Here is a 20741-nt window from a genome sequence, read left to right as displayed (position 1 = left end):
CCCTTAGCTGCTACCACCATCAATTAATTACTGTTTAGGCTGCCCACAGCTCCCTGAGCTGGGGATTGCTTCAGAGATAAGGCATGTACAGGGTAGTAAGTCCAATTTGGGAAAAAAAAACAACGTTCTCATGCTTGTCAAAGTGGATTGAGTCTGGAAGACAGTTTTTAGGGCCTGCAGGGTGTGTTTGTGTATGTGTGTGTGTATGAGAGAGAGAGAGAGAGAGAGAATAAGTGATGGACTCCTTTTGAGGTCACCTGAGTATGTCACTGACAGATATCAGATTGTATCCTGTGTCAAAATAAGAGTGAAAATACTGTAATATGTACTCTTAAGGATGACTTACAGTTGCTTCTGATGTTGCTTGGGAATCGAATGAAAGCATAATAAAAAGAGAAAGAAAAGAAGAAAAGAAAGAAAGAAAGAAAGAAAGAAAAAAGACAGAAAGAAAGAAAAAGACAGAAAGAAAGAAAAGAAAAAAGAAAGAGAGAAAGAAAGAAAAAGAAAGAAAAGAAAGGAAAAGAAACACAAAAAGGAAAAGAAAAGAAGAGAAATAATAAGGTACACAAATAAAATAAGGATGCAACAAGAAATTGGCATGCTTCTGCCTGAGTGAAGTAATCGTAGTCTCCTTTCCCTATAAGGAAACCTAGTAACTTTTTTTGGGTTTTGGTTTTCTAGTTCTTTCTGGCAAGATGTACGGAGAATTCTTTGCTGGTTAGGGTCAAATTTCATTACAAAGTTTACAAATCCCACATCCACCATTTTATTAAGTACGAGGGTGGGCAAATTAAGACTTCAGAACTATACAGGTAGTCCTCAATTTATGATCACAATTGAGACCAAACTTTCTATTGTTAAACAAGGCAGTTATTAAGTGAGTTCTGCCTGATTTTATGACACTTTTTTGGACATAATTATTAAATGCAGTTGTTAAGAGAATCATGAAGTCATTCAGTGAATCTGGCTTCATCCCTTGAATTTGTTGTCGGAAGTCAGCTAGGAAAGTCGCAAATGATGATTTCATGTTCCCAGCTGGCTGCAGCTGTCGTAAATACAGACAGGTGGCACGTACCCAAACTTTGATCATGTAACTATGGGGTTTGCTGCAGTGGTTGTAAGTGTGAGGACTGGTTGTAAGTCACTTTTTTCAGTGTCATTGTAACTTCAAACAGTCGTTAAATGAATGGTTATAAATCAAGGGCTACCTATATGTCACTCCAGATTGAGCTTAAAATAATTTCCAATCACTTTGAAATAGAAAACATACAGAAACTGTGATTCAAGTTATAAAACAGGCTTAACACATGGTTTGTATGTATTGTTTGTGTGTGTCCCAAAGTGCATTTTTCAAGAGACAACTGAACTTTCTGGTTTTTCTTTGAAGATGTTTTCCTTCTCATCCAAGAAGCTTCTTCGGCTTCTGAAGAAAAACCAAAAGAGTCCAGTTGCCTCTTGAAAAAGCACCTTTGGGACAACCATGATCTGGATGACTGAGGATCTCCATAGACATTGTTTGTGTGTGTTTAAAAGAACTCCTAAACCTTTCTGAAAAACCTGGGGGGAAAATGTTCATGGACCTATCAATTAACATATTTAGGTTCCTCTGCTATTTTAGATATAGATCCCAGGCATGCATTAACATTAGCTTAGCATTTTGTATAAAGCAGCAGTTGAAGTTCATGATTTATAGCTTGGTGTTATATGAAGCCAGCCAAACCTGGCTTATTCAGCGAAACATGATAAACCCTTTGACTTATTTGATACAAGACTTGGAAAAGGAAGAAAAGGAGGACACTTTGTTCCACTTCATTCTGCCAATAATTGCCCAGGGGCCTTTAATCCAGGATGAAATTCCTTATTCTTGTGGGAAACAAGCCTCTCCTGTTTTAGCGGAAACAATATACAGTGGGTTCAGACTCACATGCTCCCTAGTGCATTACTTAGTGCAGGCAAGAAAAAATATTGGAAACTTTTATACCTGCTTTTTACAGAGTCAAGATTCTCATTTTGATTGGAATTTTGAATCATGGTTTGCTGAATATTTCATAGTGATGCAAGATATCAAGTCAGTGTTTCTCAACTTTGGCAACTTTAAGGTGGATGGATTTCAACTTCCAGAATTCCCCACCCAGTCATATCTTAAAGTTGGAAAGATTGAAAAACAATGTATAGTGTTAAGCGATTAATAAAATATTTATTTATGAGTGAACAATACATCAGGAAAACTATCATAAATTGGAATGATAAATTGAACTAATTTTATCACTAAAGCAATTAAATTACCGTAACTATATTCTGATAGATAACTGGGAAAGAAAGAAAAGAAATGATAGGGAAGGGACAATGGAAAGGAGGAGAGGAGTAGTTAGATTAATATTACCCATCACCCCAGATTTTGGTCTTCTTCAGAATGGAGGTGGATAATTACAAATTAAAGACTATGCAATCCAGTTCTCACATTGCATAGACCCCTAACATGATGAACCTTAATGTAATTATGAGTCAGTCCACTATAGGTGGTTCAGAAAGCAATAGTTTTAAAAATCCTTATATAATATTATATTATGAGTACAGACTAGAATTTTAACTATGGATGATGACTTGCATTCTTAGATTATATGTAGATATAAATGTATATTCATGCAACTCACACATGCATATGTAAATGTATATTCATGCAACTCACACATATGTATGCATTCATGCAACTCACACATATGTATGCATTCCTATATTTCCCGTGTTGAAACAGTGTTTTTGTTAATTTGTGTGTGAAGAGACTAACAGAGAGGATTAATTCTAAAAAATTCAACTTTCATTTAAACTCAAAGCAAATGATTAATATTAATTTGCTGTTAGATAGTTTTCAGAAGAAAAAGGCAATTGAAGATAGATCTTCCTTACGTTTTTTACTTTACCTAATATCTATTAAAATAAGTTATTCAACCCCAAACACATTCAGTTCCTTTGCTATAATAAATTTAATACATATTGAAAACTTATTTTAAAACCCGTGAAAGACTTTTGTGATGGGAATGAATTATATAAGGAGATACCGTAAAGTGAGAATTTTGTTTCATCTAGTTCATTGCATTAAATTGTGCCTGGCTATAAGAGCTGGCATAAGCCCTTCCCCAACTGACTATACATATCTTTTATAAGTGGGATGATAGAGACGGAATGTGAAATTTATGTGTTGTTTCTTATCTCTTGTTGGTCTCGGATTGCCCCACCCCACCCCCATTTGTGAAAACCATTCTTACTTATGCAATATTAAAAGACCAAGTATTCTTAGCCCAAGTAGCATTTCCAACTTTTGCTTTTCTTCTTTCTGACCTAGACATTTTTTGGCAACGTAAATTCTAGTGGTGTGGTCAGTCATGACCTACATTACCCCATTTTGGCTCGCTATCTCCGGATCATTCCTGTGGCTTGGAATCCGCAGGGCACTATTGGCTTACGAGTTGGCCTTTATGGATGCTACTATGGTAAGTAATTCTGCTGAGAATAATGTCCTTATTATAGTATAGAAGTATAGAAACCAGAAATTTATTCTCAACCCCCCCCCCCCACTTTTCATAAAAATGGAGTGAGAGGGATGCAAGTGGAACTTGAAATGCTTGTCTTTCTGTTTATATCGCTTAGAATGAGTCTTTTACGGCAGAAATACAAAAATATATGTGGATAAATTATTGAGACACTTTTTCAGCCTTTTATTTTGAGGGAGAACTATGATTGCCAGATTTATTTCCCCATTTTTCTTTTTAAGCTCTGAGAGGGGAAAAAAAGGATGGAAGTAACTTGTTTTCAAGTTGTATTTTTCCAAGTGGGGTGTTTTGATCAGAGTGAGACCAAATAAGATGGAGCAAATGGGACTCAGGAAATGGTGTTGCGTTGTGGAGAACAGGGAAAACGTGATCCCTGATGTCAGCCTCTTCAGAAATTTCAGCTATGCAAGCTTAGCATTGGCCTGGATTTAAATGGTCTCATTTGGGATTATTATGATGAGCTGGTGGTCATTTGGGGAAAGGACCTGACTTGTGATAACTATATATTAATTCTTTCCTGCAGATTCTGAAATCTTATATTTTGATGGGGATGATGCCATTTCTTACCAGTTTCGCAGCAAAAGAGTTCGTTCTACGGAAGACATAATTGGGTTCAACTTTAAAACAATGGAGCGTGAGGGCATCTTAATGTATGCGGCAGGATCTCAGGGAGATTACATCAGTGTGGAACTTCAGCAAGCCCAGCTGGTTCTGAGCATAAGTCTTGGTGAGATCAGAAGGAAGAAGCATGAACTGGGTAGATGCCAGGATTCTTTGTTGACATGCCAGAAGGGGAGGAAAATGGTTGATACAATTGATAAGCAAGTCAGAAGAGAAGCAGTCACCTTTCTTTCAAGTTTGAATTGAGGCTAAATGTACTTCTGAATTGTGGTGTATATCTCTATCCCAAACAATAAGGAGTTGCGGAGCAACATTTTGGGGGATTTTTTGGGGGGGGGAATTGAATGAAGTCATGGGAACTGTGCATTGTTTTATTACATCAACCTGAGATTACAGTCAAGTAGACTTCAAAACCAGTGAGCACACCCACCAAATCTCTTCCCCCGAAAATAAGACCCGGTCTCATTATCTTTTGGGCTTGAAAATAAGCACTTAGGCTTGTTTTCAGGGAGGTCTTATTTTTTTGGGACATGCAGGAGTCAGAGAGCATTGGGGCTGACAGGAGTGGGAGCGCAGCTACCACAGGCCTTGCCCTCTCCATCTCACTGCCTGATTTCCCGCTGCAATGGGCCAAGCTCTTGGCATGCCTCGGCCTTCACTATGTCAGGCAGGAGCAGCCCAGCAGGGCAGCCGAGAGCAGCGTTGCCAGGAGGGCAAAGAGCCCACGCTAGGCCAGGAGAAGCAAGGGCAGTCACTTAGCCACTTTAAGACTTGTGAATTTCAACTGCCAGAATTCCCTACCTCCCCTCCATTTTCCTTCCTTGTGAGAAAGACTTGTGGAGGGAGGTATTAAATGTTAACATTTCAGAAATGTTATCTACAGAGGTCTGCCACAGGTTCAGAGTAAACCTCCACTTTCCCTCTGCAGCATTGCAAGGCTGGAAGCTTCAGAGAGAGCATTTTTTGGGATGTGCGTCTATGCAGGGCTCCTCAAGAAAAGAACAATCTGCAGGAAAATGAGGGAGAGGGATTTTTCTGCCAATTGTCCTTTCCTTGAGGAGCCCAGCATAGACATATATCCCAAAAATGCTCCATCTTAAGCCTTCAGACTTGCAATCCTGCACAGGAAGGGTGGAGGTTTGCTCCAAAGCTGTGGCAGAGCTTTGCATAGGAGGCCTCAACGGGTAATTTTGTGTTGCGCATCTTGCTCAAGCGAGAGGGGTGCAGGCCGAGGGCTTGGCAGCAGGGAAGATAGGTTTTTGGGGTGCAAAGGAGGAAGGAGCAATCGCCCCCTCCATCTTCCGTCCTACTGTAGGTCCACCATGGAGCTTGTGCAGGGCAGTGTGACTGCTGGCAAAGGGGCCCTGGCAGGCCAGCAGCAGGGTAGGTGTTCTGGAGATCTGGGCTGAGTTGCCCCACACCAGGCTCCTGCACACCAGGCTCCTGCAGCCCAGCCAGGAGGGCGATGAGGCCCTGCAAAGCCAGAAGTAGCAAGTGCAGCAGGTCCAGAAGCTGGGCAGAGGTGGGGGGGAACCAATTCCATGCCACATGGGTTTCTGCCTTTTTGTAGCAGCAGCATGAGCAAGATCCGAGCTCCAGGCCTGGTGGAGTGCAAACTGTGGTCGCCTCCTGCTCCAGAGCCACAAGGTGAGCTGTGGAAGAGAGAGGCCCTTGGTTGCGAGGTTGCCTGGCGCCATTGGTGGGGCTGCGTCTGGCAAGAGTGTCTGGAAACACCTCCAAGCACCCAGAGAGACAAAATGAGAATCAGCTCCTAGCCCTTGCTTGCTCAGCTGAACTGCAGGCTGCAATTAACAGGCCGAGCCTCCATGAGATATTCGGGGAAGGGCTGCCTCCTGTCTTGGCCACCCCCAAAGTTATCCATCAAAAAGGTAAAAGATGGTTTCCAGGTCTGACACCCACTTCATTAGGCCTTATTTTTGGGGTAGGGCTTATATTAGATCCATCCCAAAAAAATCAGGCTAGGACTCCATCCCAACTATATTTTTTTACTGCTAATTCTCTGTTTTGCAGTATATCAGTTTAAGATTTTAATTCTTTTAAAGACTCATTTTCTTCCTCTTAAACATTTTTGCATCTTTTCTCTGGTCTCATGCACTACTAGAGCTATATCAGCATTGTGACTTCCAGAATTTCCGGTTTAATTTGAAAACTTTAGTAATTGGGAGAGTACTAATACACCTAAAAGATCCATGTTGAGAAGATTCAGTGTAAAGATTCAAAGTAAAGACTAGATAAACCTCAGAGCACATTTCACTCTTTGTCATTCCACTGAAATCAATACTCAGAACAAGAGTTAAAAGTCGGAATAAGTAGAAGGCAGACTATGATTTTATTGGTAGTATTTGAAGGAAATAGGGTAAAGAAGGGGCTTGACCTGGGTTTAGCTAAGTGTAGAGTTTATAATTGGTTTCATTCCAAGGTGCAAAGGACATTAGGGAGAATTCCCCAAAGGCTAGCTGTTTCTCCAGGGGAATTGATGCCCGGTCAATTTAGCCTTTTACCTCCTTTCAACAAGCCATCCATACCATGAATGAAGGAATAGAAGTGAATCTTTTTTTGGCTACTTAGTCTACGCCTATTGCTTAGGTTGGGGGAAGAAGTACCTACTAGGTCCAACAGAGGTGTTCAGGTTAAAGTGTGTACAGAATATAATATTCCATGTCAACATGTAACTTATTGCCTTCTTCTTTGTAACAATGGAATCAGGCAGTATGAACTCAGTGTGTTCAAGCCATTTAATTGTGATAGCCTATTTAAACACATGATTTATCACAATTTTTAATATTGTTGTGTTGGGGGAAGGCCAAAAGGCAGGGCGGAGAGTGTGAAAATAACTTTATGTAAGTATTAATCAAATAGTGGAAGGAAGCCTCCCTACAACCACCATGTGCCAATGTCATTACATGCAGGAACGGAATGTGGGGGTGATGTATCACCAAAATATAGGAACAAGGAAATTGTCTTGAGAACTTTTAGAACCTCTGCACTTTCCCTCAGCCAGTGCATATTAAAATTCTTTGTCGTTTCCTTTTATTGTTTCCAATATGCACTTGGTTTATATTTCCTTGACTTGTGACTCTATTCCCATGTGCAAATTTATTTTCTCTTATACTGCCAGTTAGACTTCGTTTAATCTTTGAATATTGGTCAGATTAGCCAAGCAGAAATAGTGGGAATCTCATTCGTAATGTTCCAAATGGTGAAAGTTATGCATACAGACAGCAAAACTGTGAGTACTTTTTGGTACTACAATAAAGGCAGGTAGATATAATGACCTTGACTAGGTATTCTCTAAACACCTCCAGTTTCATATCAGGGCAAAATGCTGAAATTTTGCAGTTTGTTTAAAGAAAATTGGCATTGAATTAACATACAGCTTTTTTTTAGTGAGTTAGCTAGTGCTGCCTAAAGTTGTGAAATGATGCACTTATCCCTAAGTACTCTTTCACTGAAGGCTACATTTGTTTAATGATTTTTTTAGACAGAAATGCAAAGTCTTAGAAATGAAATGCCCCAGGATTTCTCTTCTTTTCTTTTGTTTGTACAGCTATTTGAAAATAGCACTGAGAAAAAGGGGAGAAAAGGGAATTTTAAAAAAAGCAGATGACTTACAAGCTATATAAAACTAATTCAATTAGTACTCCATATAAGTATTATCAATTTAATATTTTAAAATATTACTAAAATCAAATCAACATTTGGTAGTTAGCAAATGCAGCCATAAGGTAAGAATAATCAATGGTTATCTAATCTGAGTATGTCTTTACAGTGAATCAGACAGAATCTAGTATTTGTTGACATTATTTCTAATGTCATATTTTTTAATATGGGTTTCTACCATCAGGTAACAGCTCATTAAATATGAGCGGAGGGGAGACAACAATGAAGCTGGGGAGCCTCTTGGATGATCAACATTGGCACCAATTTCGCCTTGATCGCTATAGAAAATATGTCAACTTCAGCCTGGATGGGGAGATTCTGCAATTCCGCATCAATGGGGAATTTGAGCAGCTTGACCTAGACACAGAGGTGATATGCCTTGGAAGAATTTACACTGCAATAATGCTCATTTGGGATATGAAATTTGAAACCAACTGAAACATACCTCTCCACTTTTCCATGGAGATGATATCTGCTGTGAACTTTAATGACCTTTAACCCTATATTCTCTGTCTTTCATTATGACCACATGATCTATGTGCAGCCATTAAAAATCAGGAACCTAATTAACTTCCAGCTAAGTTGTGTCCTCCTTGTTTTCTGCAGGTCTTTTTTGGAGGAGTGAGAAACAACGAGAAACAGCGTCTTGTCTATAGGCCAAATTTTCGTGGCTGTATGGAAAACATTGCTTACAACCTGGTTTTTATTACTCATTTAGTAAGACATCGGAATCCCGCCATCCGGGTTGAGGTAAGAATTAACGTAGGTTGAGTCTAGGACCTATAGCAGCCTTACCTACTTAGAAGCCTTGCAGTTATCTGGACTTCAGCTTTCAAACTTCCTCAGCCACTGTGGAAAGTTGAACTCCACACTTCTGAAGGATATGTTTTGGAAAAGCTGTTCAGTGACAATGAAGACAAAAACTGACTCTATTTTAGTTGGAGGCAGGCTCTTGGCCTGTAGTTGTTAATCTCTGCCAAGTCTGTGCATAAGCTGATGTTACTTTTGTCCTGTAATTGATCCTGCTGCTGCCTGTCACCTGTTTTTCCGTTCTGATTTCATTGTAAGTGAATTGATTTTTCATAGCTGTTCCTGGAAAGGAAACTCCAGTTTAATCTCCTCTAATAAAACTGATGTTATGAAAGCAGTCCTGATGTTTCTACTTGGTAAGGAAGGGGAAACAAAATTGGAATATTCAGATTGGCTTGAAAATATATGTGAAGAAAATTAACAAAAAAATCAAAGGGAGAGATTGGAATCATATTATTTTTCTGTAAAGTATTCTTACTCCAATTTTTAAGGAACAAGACTTCTAGCATACCAAATATCCTTTAAAGTGAAAGGATGTGTCTGTGGACTTACAGTCTAAAACCTATTATGTAAAATATAATAAAAAGAAAAAAAAGCAAATTCAGGCACCAATTCTTATAGTTAAATAGTAGTTTTTCTAACATTTACTAACCAACAGCTCAGGATGATAAAGTGGTCCTACTTCCTAGTCTTATTTGCTGTACCTTGATGGAATAGTTACTGCCAGATGACAATTCAAAGAAGAGTCTGATGGATCCAGTTACTGGCAGAAATGTATGTTTTTTGCATGCATTATTTGAGTTCTGCTGTGGATCCGTGCTAAACCTAAATGTTTTGAAAGACCTGAAATTGCTTCCCAACTCTGGGAAATTTTTCTTAGCCTTTTTATTGAGCTCTTCTATTTCCAAGACTTTCCATGTTCTCAGCATGCAGTAATAGTTCTGTTGGGATAAGTCCCTCTATTTGAACATAAAGGAAAGATATTATGATGCGCAGAATTGAATGCCTCAGAACATCGCTCATATGTGGAGTAACTTTTTTTTACAGCCTGATGAGTTTTGTATGTGTAGAAGTGTGTATGTGTTTCTGTGTATGCCCCATACAGTTTCACACTTGCTCACAAACATCATTATCCCCCTGCCTCCCTCTTCCCTCCCAGCAACTTGCTGTAAATTGATGAATTCCTGTTGCTATTAGCAAACCAGTCATCTAGTGAATGGGCAGATGGGGACCAGACTACTTCCTCTTTTGATATTAATTGCAGCAGCAATCAATCAAACAATCCAGCTCCTATTGGTTAGATGAGCAGGATGATCCAGCTGGCTAGTGAGAAAAGTGGAGGGGGCTCTCTGTCGTTCCAAAGTTTGCTCGATGGATATATTGGGAACTATACTTTCCTTGGGCAAGGTTGCTGAATATTTCAATAGGCAATTGCCACTCAATGCTAAGCATGAACAAGAAAGTAAGGAAGGGACTGAAAGCTCAGCTTCCAGAAGGCCACAAGACAGTAATATCTTTTGTTTTAATGTCTTCTTCCTTAATGTAAAATAAATATTCCTTACTAACTGTGTTGTGTGGAGTCTCTGGAATGTTTCTAGAGTTAGCTAAAAGAAGGAGCCCAACAGAGACCTTTTGGTGGCCAAGGCAGCAGATTGTGTCACCATATACACGGCATGTGGATATGGGAGCAAATGCACGTGGCCCTTCCTTAATGGACTCGCCTTCTCCATTTGCTTTTGCTTTCCTCTGTGAATATCACTGTGCTTTCTCTCTTTGTTGCAGGGTCATGTGGGCTATTTCTGTCGGGACAACCTCTTGTTCCCTTTTACCTTTGCTGGAGTCAACAACTTCTTGCAGTTCCCTGGATATCCTCGGCGCAATACGCTGGCAGTCAGCTTCAGTTTCCGCACATGGGATGTTGTAGGACTGCTTATGTACACATCCTTTGCTGATGATCTAGGATGGCTTGAGATGGTCCTGAGTGACGGACAAGTCAATGTCACAATTGCTCAGCCAAAAACCAAAACCAAAACCAAGAAGCTGGAATTTGCAGCAGGTAGGCAGTAAGATAAAGAGGTTTAGGGTTTCAGTTAGTAAAAGGACTCCAAGGTAAGACTCCAAAGCATGTTACATAGCATGTTCCTAATGTTGGAAAGGTGCTCTGTGGGAGAGGTAAAAAGGAAGGTTGGTACTGCTGGATCCACTTAAAGGTGGAATCTAGCTTGTTGGATTGTTTCCTTCTTGTCCAAAGACTGGAGAGTTTAGGGATCTAAGGCAGATATTTTTCTTTTCCAGTTCAATAAGAAACCATAACTCTCCTTGGTGCAGGTAAGCTTTCTTGGTTGGGCAGATTCTCCAATTCACCCTCACAGTTGGATGTGGTGGTAGTATAGGGAAAGCTTTAGTTGTAATGTTGCCTTCTTGGTATTTATGTTAGCTTTCAACAAAGGCTGTTAAGGATGTTGAAGTCTTGCCTCCTCTCCTGTTACTGGCTGGTCTCAGGTTTTCCCATGCTAATTTCACTTTCTCACAAATGGATGTCTGCTCCCCAACTAATTTGAATATTGGTAGCTGGACAGGCTGTGCTTTGAAAGAGGAGAGGTAGTGGCTGCCAGCACTTTATGTGATTCATTCCACAAACAAGCTTCCCCTGGTTGTTAATTGTAATGAATAAAGAGTTGTTGAGAGTGAGTGAGTGTGTGTGTGAGAGAGGAAGATATCTGATGATGGAGTCAACTAGAATGGGGATCTAGGTGTTGAGGAGTTATCTTGAAATAAAAGCTTCTTTGGTGTGGATAAATTTTAAAAGCAGAACATTAAAAGATGGGCATGTATAAATAATGTTAAGTTTATTAAAAAGTTAATTATCCACTCCTGCAGTAAGAAGACATTCTCAAGCACTTTTGGTGCTGCTTTCCATGTAGATTTAGGTAAGGATAGGACAGTTCATGGTGCTTATTTGTGCTACCCAAACTTTGGCCAACTTCTAGCAGGTCAATTTCTAGTATGAAAATACCAATATAAGAATGGAATGTGGCCTGCTGCATCTCCTTATGGAAAATAACAATTTCTAAACTATATCTGCCAAATAGTCAGTGACAATATGGTCAAATTTTTATTTACCAATTAATAACATTTTTATAACAGAACAGTTATAGTACAGTGAATGATGGGCAGTGAGTAATAATGTTTCCAGACTAATAATACAAATAATAATAAAATAAGCCAATTTCGTTGTATTTAAGTACAATGACAATAAAGATTATACTTATAAATACACATCCAAGATTAGTTTCATGACAAACTTCAAAAACGAAACTATCTCTCTTTATTTTAAGTGCCTAATATTTCCATTGAACTTGAATTAAGGCATTTAGACAACATTAGTGAATAATATGAATTATTGACTAAAACGTATAACTGGATCATAGATGGATTGTAGAATGGGTGCTTTCTTTGTGCAGGTGCATTATTTATTTGTTTGCTTATTTGCTAATTTCAGATACATGATCCTAGGAGGGGCTAATAATTAAAAACAGAATAAATATAAATAACTCAAATAATAGCTGAACAATTAACCAAAAATAATACTAACAATCATCTCATTTAATACAACTAAGAAATGGGCTCACCCATTACATTAGGACTCAAAATCAATCTAAAATTTTATGGCATAGGATAATATCTAAATCCAACCTCAGTGTTTGGCTTGATGAATCAGTGGTATGAATAAATGCAAGGGAGATTCTGCTTTTTTATATATATAAACATAATATGAAAATAAATCACTTGGCTCTTTTGGGTAATATGCCTTGCCCAGATTTTGAAGCCAACAGAATGTGACAACTTTGCAATAAATAACTCAACATCCTGTATTGACTCTTTTTAAACAAAAGTATTTTGAAGATAAAAATCTGGTTGGCAAGAAATTGTGGGCAATTCTGTAAGTGCTTATCAGGTCTATGACTGATATTAACATTTAACTCCGATCAGGTTCTGGGTTTCTTTCATTTGAAACTGGAAAATATTAAGTAAAGTATCTTTCAAGTTGGATTGATATCCTGAGGATTTTATTAATATATTCATGTAGTTTTCTTGCAAATAAATTGAGTGTAATTTCTTCCTGCTTCTGCTTTCTTTTTTAGTTTCACAATCTAGCTTTGAGCCATTATTTGTATATTTCAATCTGGGCTTTTCTTATTGTTGTGTGTAATGGAAATGAAGTTATGTGACAAAGAAAGATCAATATATTTTAGACAACCATTTTCTCAACATTTCTCCTTATTTTTAGACCATTCTTGAAATGACTGTGTAGACTGGAAATCCAGGAAGTTATGTCCCCACAGAGCTGCAGCACAAAAAGCTACAAAATGATTAATATAATTCATCCAGGAACAATTACAATCTTTAATCTGCTGTATGTTTTAATAAATTAGAGAAACAGAAGTTCAGTTACTTGTATATTTTTAAATTAATGCTGCTTGAATTAGGAATTAGAAAGCAGAAATCTCCAATTAGATTTTGAATTGATTTTGTGTGTATATGTGGAGAGAGAGAGAGAGAGAGAGAGAGAGAGAGAGAGAGAGAGAGAGAGAGAGAGAGAGAGAGAGGGAGATAGAGAACCCATTCTCTCTCAGATATATTGACCTAGTTCACATAATGCCACAAATTACTTATACTGGTATGGCACAAAGTGGCTACAATTTCCTGATTTTTTTCCACTTTGAAAAAAAAGCTTCAAAACCTTTGCTTGATATAATTGCTGCAAGATTATTATATACAAAAATGAGAAGATTCTGAAAGACTCACAACAGAGGAATGGCTGATGTAGATGTCAGAATTAGCAAAGATTGTACAAATGTTTCATTTGATTAGAATTCACCATAAAAAATAACAAAGTTTGAAGGAACCTTGGAAGTCTTCTAGTCCAACCCCCTGCTCAAACAGGATACCCTACATCATTTCAGACAAATGGTTGCCCAGTTTTTAAAAACATCTAGTGATGGAGCACCCACAATTTTTGAAAGCAAGCAGTTTATTGTTCTCATTGTCAGGAAAGTTCTCCTTAGTTCTAGGTTGGATCTCTGCTTCATAAATTTCCATCTGTTACTTCTTATCCTGTTCTTAGGTGCTTTGGAAAATAAATTGATCCTCTCTTCTCTGTGATAGCCCTTCAAATATTGGAAAACTGCTATCACATCACCCCCAATTTTTCTCTTCATTTAGATCAAGGTTCATGCAACCTTAAACAGTGAAAGAGCCATTTGGACCCGCTTCCCACAGAAAAGAAAACATTGGGAGCCACCAAACCTGAGTGGGTGTGGCCAACTCAACATTACTCCCACTCAGTCACATGACACCCCCCCCCCAGCCATGGCTACCCAGGTTCTCTCTCTCCCTCCCTCTCTCTCTTTCTCTCTCTCATTTGTTTCCCTCTCCTTTCCCTTTCTCTCATTCTCTTTGTCCAGCTCTCTCTCATTTCTCCCCCTCTTCCCCCTCTCCTCCTTCTCTCCCCCTTCTCTCTCTCTCTCTCTCTCTCTCTCATTTGTTTCTCTTTTTTCTTCTCTCATTCTCTCCTCCATCATTTTCTAATTTCTCTCTCTCTTTCTCTCTCTCTTTCTCTCTTTTTCTTCCCTTTTCTCTCTCATTTCTGTTTTTCTTTCTTTTTTCCTCCCCCTCCCTCCCTCCATCTTTCTTTCTTTCTTTCTTTCTTTCTCTCTCTCTCTCTCTCTCTCTCTTTCTCCTTCCTTACCTCCCTACCTCCCTTCTCTCTCTCATTTGTTTCCCCCCTCTTTTCCCCCATTAAAAATCTGTGGTGTTTATTGAATGTTACCCTTGCAGATGGAGTTGGGGAGTTGTGCTGTCCCAGCAGTATGTAGCTAGTGTAGAAATTAAGAACTGCCACTTTTAAGAAACTACCTCATGGGAAATGTAGGCAGAGACTGCCTTATGGGAAATGTAGTTCCATAACATGTGATCACATCTCTGTTTCTGATGGACCACTGGAGCAATCTGCCCACATGCAAAGTTTATAGCCGGTCAGTTTTAAATACTTTTGTGAACCAGAATAGTAGTGCTTGTATCTCCGCTCAGCATGGGAGTGAAATGATAATCTTTTTACCCCACGTGATGGGACAGATTATGGAAAGTCTTAAGAACAGCTGATAATAAACTTGATCTGAATAAGATTCCTAAGCATGGAGTTAACTGCATGGTCCAAGGAAGTCCACAATGCTCGAGGCAGAACAGTAAAAAGATGATTTCACTCCCATGCTGCGTGGAGATATAAACACTACTATTCTGGTTCACAAAAGCATTTAAAACTGACTGGCATCTATAAAATTTTGCAGTGCACCCAGAAGCTACCACAGATGTAAGTGTCAGATGCACCTCAGTATGTGTGGTTCTTTATCACCCCGCACATGCCACAAGATCTGCCTAGTCAAAGTATACCCTGCTACACATCCAGAAAAGGCCGTGAAGAGGTATGTAATCCTAGATGGGCAAAGCACCAGATCATTAGCAAGTTCAGCATTCTTTGATCTCTTCAATGTCCAAAGCGAAGAGACAGAAGTTATGATATCAACATGCACTGGGTTCCAGTGCACGGCGGGGAGGGAAGTAGATGGATTTTGCATAGAAGCGTTAGATGGGAGAGCACAGTTCCCACTGCCGCCATTACTAGAATGGGACGACTTACCAGATGATCACAATCAGATTGCGACACCAGAGTTAGCAAACACCATACCTCATCTGAGGCACTTAGCTAATCACTTTCCTGTCCTAGATCTTGAAGCAAATCCTGCTCTTGTTGGGAGTGGACACCCTTGATGCTTTCACTTGCCATGGAATGATCAGAGGCCCAAAACGATCTCCACTCGCCCACAAGACAACTCAGATGGTCATCACAGGAATGGTTTGCGTCGACCTGCTGCAGGTCCCAACTCATGTGAACGTCTTCATGACTTCCACTCTCAGTAATAGGAGAACATCTCACATGCCAAGAACACTTCATGACCTCATCGATCAAACCAATTTTAGGAGCAACAGTGCTCCAAATCAGCAAAGAAGACAATGACTTGCCTTGTCAATAGAGGACAAAGAATTTCTGAGGCTCATGGACAAGGAATTACAACAGAATGCTACCAAGAGTTAGGTGGCTCCACTACCCTTTCACATACCCAGGCAATGGCTTCCAAATAACCATGAGCAAGCTCTCTCTCACCTCTTCAGTCTGAGATGACTCATGAACAGGAAGCCTGGAATGAAAGCTCATTTAGTAGAGTTCAGGGATAAGATGGTCCAGAACGGACACACAGAACTTGCTCCACCTCAGAAAAATGGTGAGGAATGCTGGTACCTGCCATTCTTTGGAGTGTACCACCCACAGAAGCCTTGCAATTCCAAGGTCTCTCTCTGAACAAAGTCCTGCTCACAGGACCTGATGTCATCAACAGTCTGCTCGGTGTGCTCATCCGCTTCCGGAAGGAAGCCATAGCTATCATGGCTGACATCCAGCAGATGTTCTACTCATTCCTCGTCAGGGAAGATCATCAGAACTACTTACGTTTCCTGTGGTTTAGTGATGAACAACACAAACAGCAGATAACAGAGTACAGAATGTGAGTGCATGTTTTCGGAAATGGCTCTTCCCCGGCAATTGCCAACTATGGCCTGCAACATACTGCTCATGTGGGTGAAGCCCAATATGGTACAGATGCCAAACAGTTTGTGGAACAGGACTTCTATGTTGATGATGGCCTAAAATCTGTGCCCACCCCAGCAGAGGCCACAGGCCTATTAAAAAGAACGTGCCAGATGCTGGGGTCATCTAATCTTAAGCTGCATAAAATTGCATCTAACAGTGAGGAAGTGCTAGCAGCCTTCAATCCTAAAGACAATGCTAAGGGATTGCAGGAACTTGACTTCGGCACAGATACCCCCTTTATTCAACACAGTCTCAGTCTTTGTTGGGACTTGAAGAAGGACATCTTCATCTTCAAATCCCCAGCTCAGCAGACTGCTTTCACAAGAAGAGGAGTCTTGTCAACAGTGAACAGCCTGTTCGACCCCCTAGGGTTTGCTGCACCTGTAACGACTCAGGGGAGATTCTTACTGCGCACTCTCTCCCAAAACACCAAAGACTGGGATGAGCCACTTCTGCCAGAGTAGAAGCAAGAGTGGGAGACATGGCAAGACTCCCTGAGTTGTTTCCAAACTGCTTAGATGCAGCGTATGTACGTTCCCATCTAGCCCACAGCTGCAAGGAAGAAAGAGCTGCATATCTTCTCAGATACGTCAACAAAGGCAATAGCAGCCGTAGGATACATCAGGGTCTATGGTGGGGAGAAGGACGTTCATGTCGGTTTTGTCATGGGAAAGACGAAACTAGCACCACAACAAGGTCACACCGTGCCAAGGTTGGAACTCTGCGGGGCCGTGCTGGCTATGGAGCTCGCAGACCTGATAACAAAGGCAATGGACTTTGAGCTGCAAGCCACCACCTTCTACACAAACAGTAAGGTGGTGCTGGGCTATATCCACAATCGAAGCAGATACTTCTACATCTATGTCATAGAGTAGACAGGATCAGAAAATCCTCAAACCCAGACCAATGACGGTATGTACTGACAGATCAGAACCCAGCAGACCACGCCACGCACTCTATTATTGCATCTCAGTTGGCAGAATCGACCTGGTAGAAGGGCCCAGAGTTCCTGCTTGCCCAGACATCCCAATGTTGCAGAGGTCAGAACAACACAAGCTTCAAGATCCAGATAGTGATGCCAACATACGACTGGAGGTACCCGACAAGTCTTCCAGACAAGACAAGAAGCCCACTGTCTTGGCCACATGTTTGTCCACAGTGATAAAGGAGACAAGAAAACTGATCCTTAACTGTCCCTTTGCCATAGCTCATTTCGAACACTTCTCAAGATGGAGACCTCTCATATCAGAGGTGGCAGTGGTCGTCCGTTTCCTGTATCACAAGACAGGCTCCCCAGTCCACGGTACCCAAGCAGAGAGAGCCATTCTGAGATGCATGCCCGGCGGAATTTGAGTGCCTATAGGCTAAGAAACCCCTTCCGAAATCCAGCTCCCTTCTAAAACTGAGTCCATTTCTTGACTGCCATGCCTTACTGCGGGTAGGAATGCATTTAGATAAGGCTGAATTAACCTCAAATCTCAAGCATCCTATCATCCTTCCTGCCCGCCAACATGTGACAAAACTGCTGGTCCAGTACCACCATGAAAACGTCCAACATCAAGGCAGACACTTCACAGAAGGAGCCGTTAGGGCTGCCAGAATCTGGATTGTAGGCGCCAAGAGGCTTGTCGCCACTGTCTTACACAAGTGCCTGCACTGTGGCAGGCAACGAGGTGCGACACCATGTCAGCTGATGGCCGACCTGCTGCCTGAACATCTTAGCACTGAACCTCCTTTCACCAACATAGATTTAGATGATTTTGGCCCCTGGTCCGTGTCTGCCCGTCAGACCAGAGGAAGGCAAGCTAACAGCAAACACTGGGCTGTACTTTTCACCTGTCTCAGCATTTGAGCCATCCACATCGAAGTCATGGAATCCATGGACAGTTCCTGCTTCATCAACTCCCTAAGGTGGTTTCTGGTGCACAGAGGACCGGTCAAGGTATTTAGACCTGACCGTGGCACAAACTTCGTAGGAGCTTGCAAGGAATTGAAGATAGGTGAAAACAATCGCCTAAACCCAGCAATTGAGGGCTAGCGACTTGAAGGCCCGTGACTGTGTATGGACATTCAAACCTCCACATGTATCCCATATGGGAGGAGCGTGGGAGCGACTGATAGCATAGCCCACAGAATCTTAGACTTCATCTTGACAAAGGTGCTTACACTGACACATGAGATCCTCACCACCCTCATGGCAGAGATGGCAGCTATTATCAACTCCCGACCTTTGGGTCCAATTTTTACGGAGCCTGAAAACCCAACTATCCTCACCCCAGCCACCTTGCTGACCCAGAAGACAGGCAACTGGCCACCACCAGCAGGGAACTTCATTCCCAAGGACATGTATAAACAATAATGGAGACAAGTTCAACTGCTTGCCAACACATTCTGGAAGTGCTGTAAGCAGGAATACTTACCCTCCCTGCAAGATCGCCACAAGTGGCAGCGCAAAGAACCCAACCTCGAAGAAGGGGATCTTGTCTTGCTAAAAGACAAGGATGCACCTCGGAACTCGTGGCCAGTAGACTTATGCATCAAGTCCTACCCAGTAATGATAGATTAGTTCATCAGGTGGAAGTTCAAGTTGCAAAGCCACTGGAGTCAGGTTGCGACCAGCAGACTTCCACCAAGAAACTCTACACCAGACCAATCACCGACCTAGTACTGTTGCTATGGAAGACTGAACTAGAAGATTGACCCTCAAGCTTTGCATGCTTTGTGTTTACATCATTGTTCGCATTGTTTGATGTTATTCCTTTGTGTAACTCAGTTAATTAGTTAGCTAGGTTTGCATGTTGATGTTATGCCTCTGTTATCTTAGTTAATTAGATAGTCAAGTTTGCATTGTTTTATGCCACGCCTTAGTTTAAGAACTGTCTCCTTTAAGAAACACCTCATGGAAAATGTAGGCAGAGACTGCCTTATGGGAAATGTAGTTCCATAACGTGTGATCACATCTCTGTTTCTAATTGGCCACTGGCGCATTCTGCCCGCATGCAAAGTTTATAGCTGGTCAGTTTTAAATGCTTTTGTGAACCAGAATATTAGTGTTTATATCTCCGCTCAGTATGGGAGTGAAATCACCATCTTTTTACATCACATGATGGGACAGATTATGGAAAGTCAGAAGTATCTTAACACTGAACTGTAAGTTTGCTATTAAGAATGCCTGATAATAAACTTGATCTGAATAATATTCCTAAGCGTGGAGTTAACTGCATGCCCCGAGGAAGCTCACAATGCTCGAGGCAGAACAGGAGTCTTACTCACTTTGACTTTTTCCACCCCATTTCAATATATCCTATGTGACCACAGGAAGTATAATATAAAATGAGTGTTGAGATGATGTTCTTAAAGAAACTCAGGTATTTAAAACCATAATTGGCATGTAGTATTAATTTCACCACCTAAATCAGATCTGTTTGGATCCAAGCTGTATCTGTTTTGATCTTGCTATTGACTGGGTTAGGGTATTTAAATGGGATACTAGCTCTCTATGATTAAACTCATTAGGCGAACAGCTCTTGGATACTATTCTAGGCATGGAAAACTGCTTATAATCTTTGCAATTCTTGTGAAATGAAAGTGTAAAATGATGGCTTACAAATACAGTGGAGATAATGCATTGTAGCTAATCTTTAAAATATATATTTCTTATAATAGACAGAAAGCAAAATGGCTAACCAACGCAAGGAAACCAGGTTTTTGTGTGGAGCAGGATTTATGGATCTTAAAGTCTGTGACTTCAGTGGGTGTGGTGGTAAGGTCTGGCCAGTTTATTCATAATCCTATCACTTGTTCTTAATTTCCTGTATTCTATCTTTCTTAGGATATCGTCTTAATGATGGTTTCTGGCACTCAGTGTCCTTGATGGTACGAGAATCCTCGGCTGTTATCACTATTGATGACCAGAATGATGCCAGCTTCCGCGTTGACCGAGACATTCAGTTGCGTACTGGGAACCAGTACTTTTTTGGAGGTATGTAGTAAATTGTTATGGGAAAAAAGCTGAGATGAACTTCCATGGCCTGGTGACCTTTAGATGAGTTTGACTGTGAGACCTGAAATATAATACATCTGCTGAACATTCAAATGAGGAAGACTAGTTTAAGATGTGTTACAATTTGTAGTAGCTTCTCTCTGTTTAGAGGTGGGTTTTGTAGATAAAGTGATTTTGAAGATAAGTATTAAAAGAAATAATAAAGCATCTGCAAAGCTTGGGATGCACAACTTTCCAGATATAGAGAGCAACCACACTTTGTGTGCATGTCAATTTTGCACAATTTAGCCCTTGAATTTTCAAAATCAGTACTTCATTTGATTTTAATTTAAATCTGTAAATTGGAATTACTGGATGGTTGAATCTG

General features: G+C 40.6%; 1 protein-coding gene across 1 annotated transcript in view; it reads left to right on the top strand.

Moving 5' to 3' along the window:
• CNTNAP1 (contactin associated protein 1) overlaps positions 1-20741 on the top strand; it is a 51109-nt gene that overhangs the window by 13316 nt on the left and 17052 nt on the right. The window contains exons 4-9 of the mRNA XM_014072850.2: positions 3344-3491; positions 4075-4278; positions 8038-8222; positions 8460-8603; positions 10446-10719; positions 20204-20353. Of these exons, the coding sequence (XP_013928325.2) occupies positions 3344-3491; positions 4075-4278; positions 8038-8222; positions 8460-8603; positions 10446-10719; positions 20204-20353 (1105 nt within the window). The remainder of the gene's footprint in view (positions 1-3343; positions 3492-4074; positions 4279-8037; positions 8223-8459; positions 8604-10445; positions 10720-20203; positions 20354-20741) is intronic.

Source organism: Thamnophis sirtalis, unplaced genomic scaffold, assembly GCF_051295495.1.
Source record: "Thamnophis sirtalis isolate CommonGarterSnake01/CBP01778 unplaced genomic scaffold, rThaSir2_p1.2 scaffold_4, whole genome shotgun sequence".
Lineage (NCBI taxonomy): Eukaryota > Metazoa > Chordata > Lepidosauria > Squamata > Natricidae > Thamnophis > Thamnophis sirtalis.
This window is presented reverse-complemented; position numbering and strand designations above follow the sequence as displayed.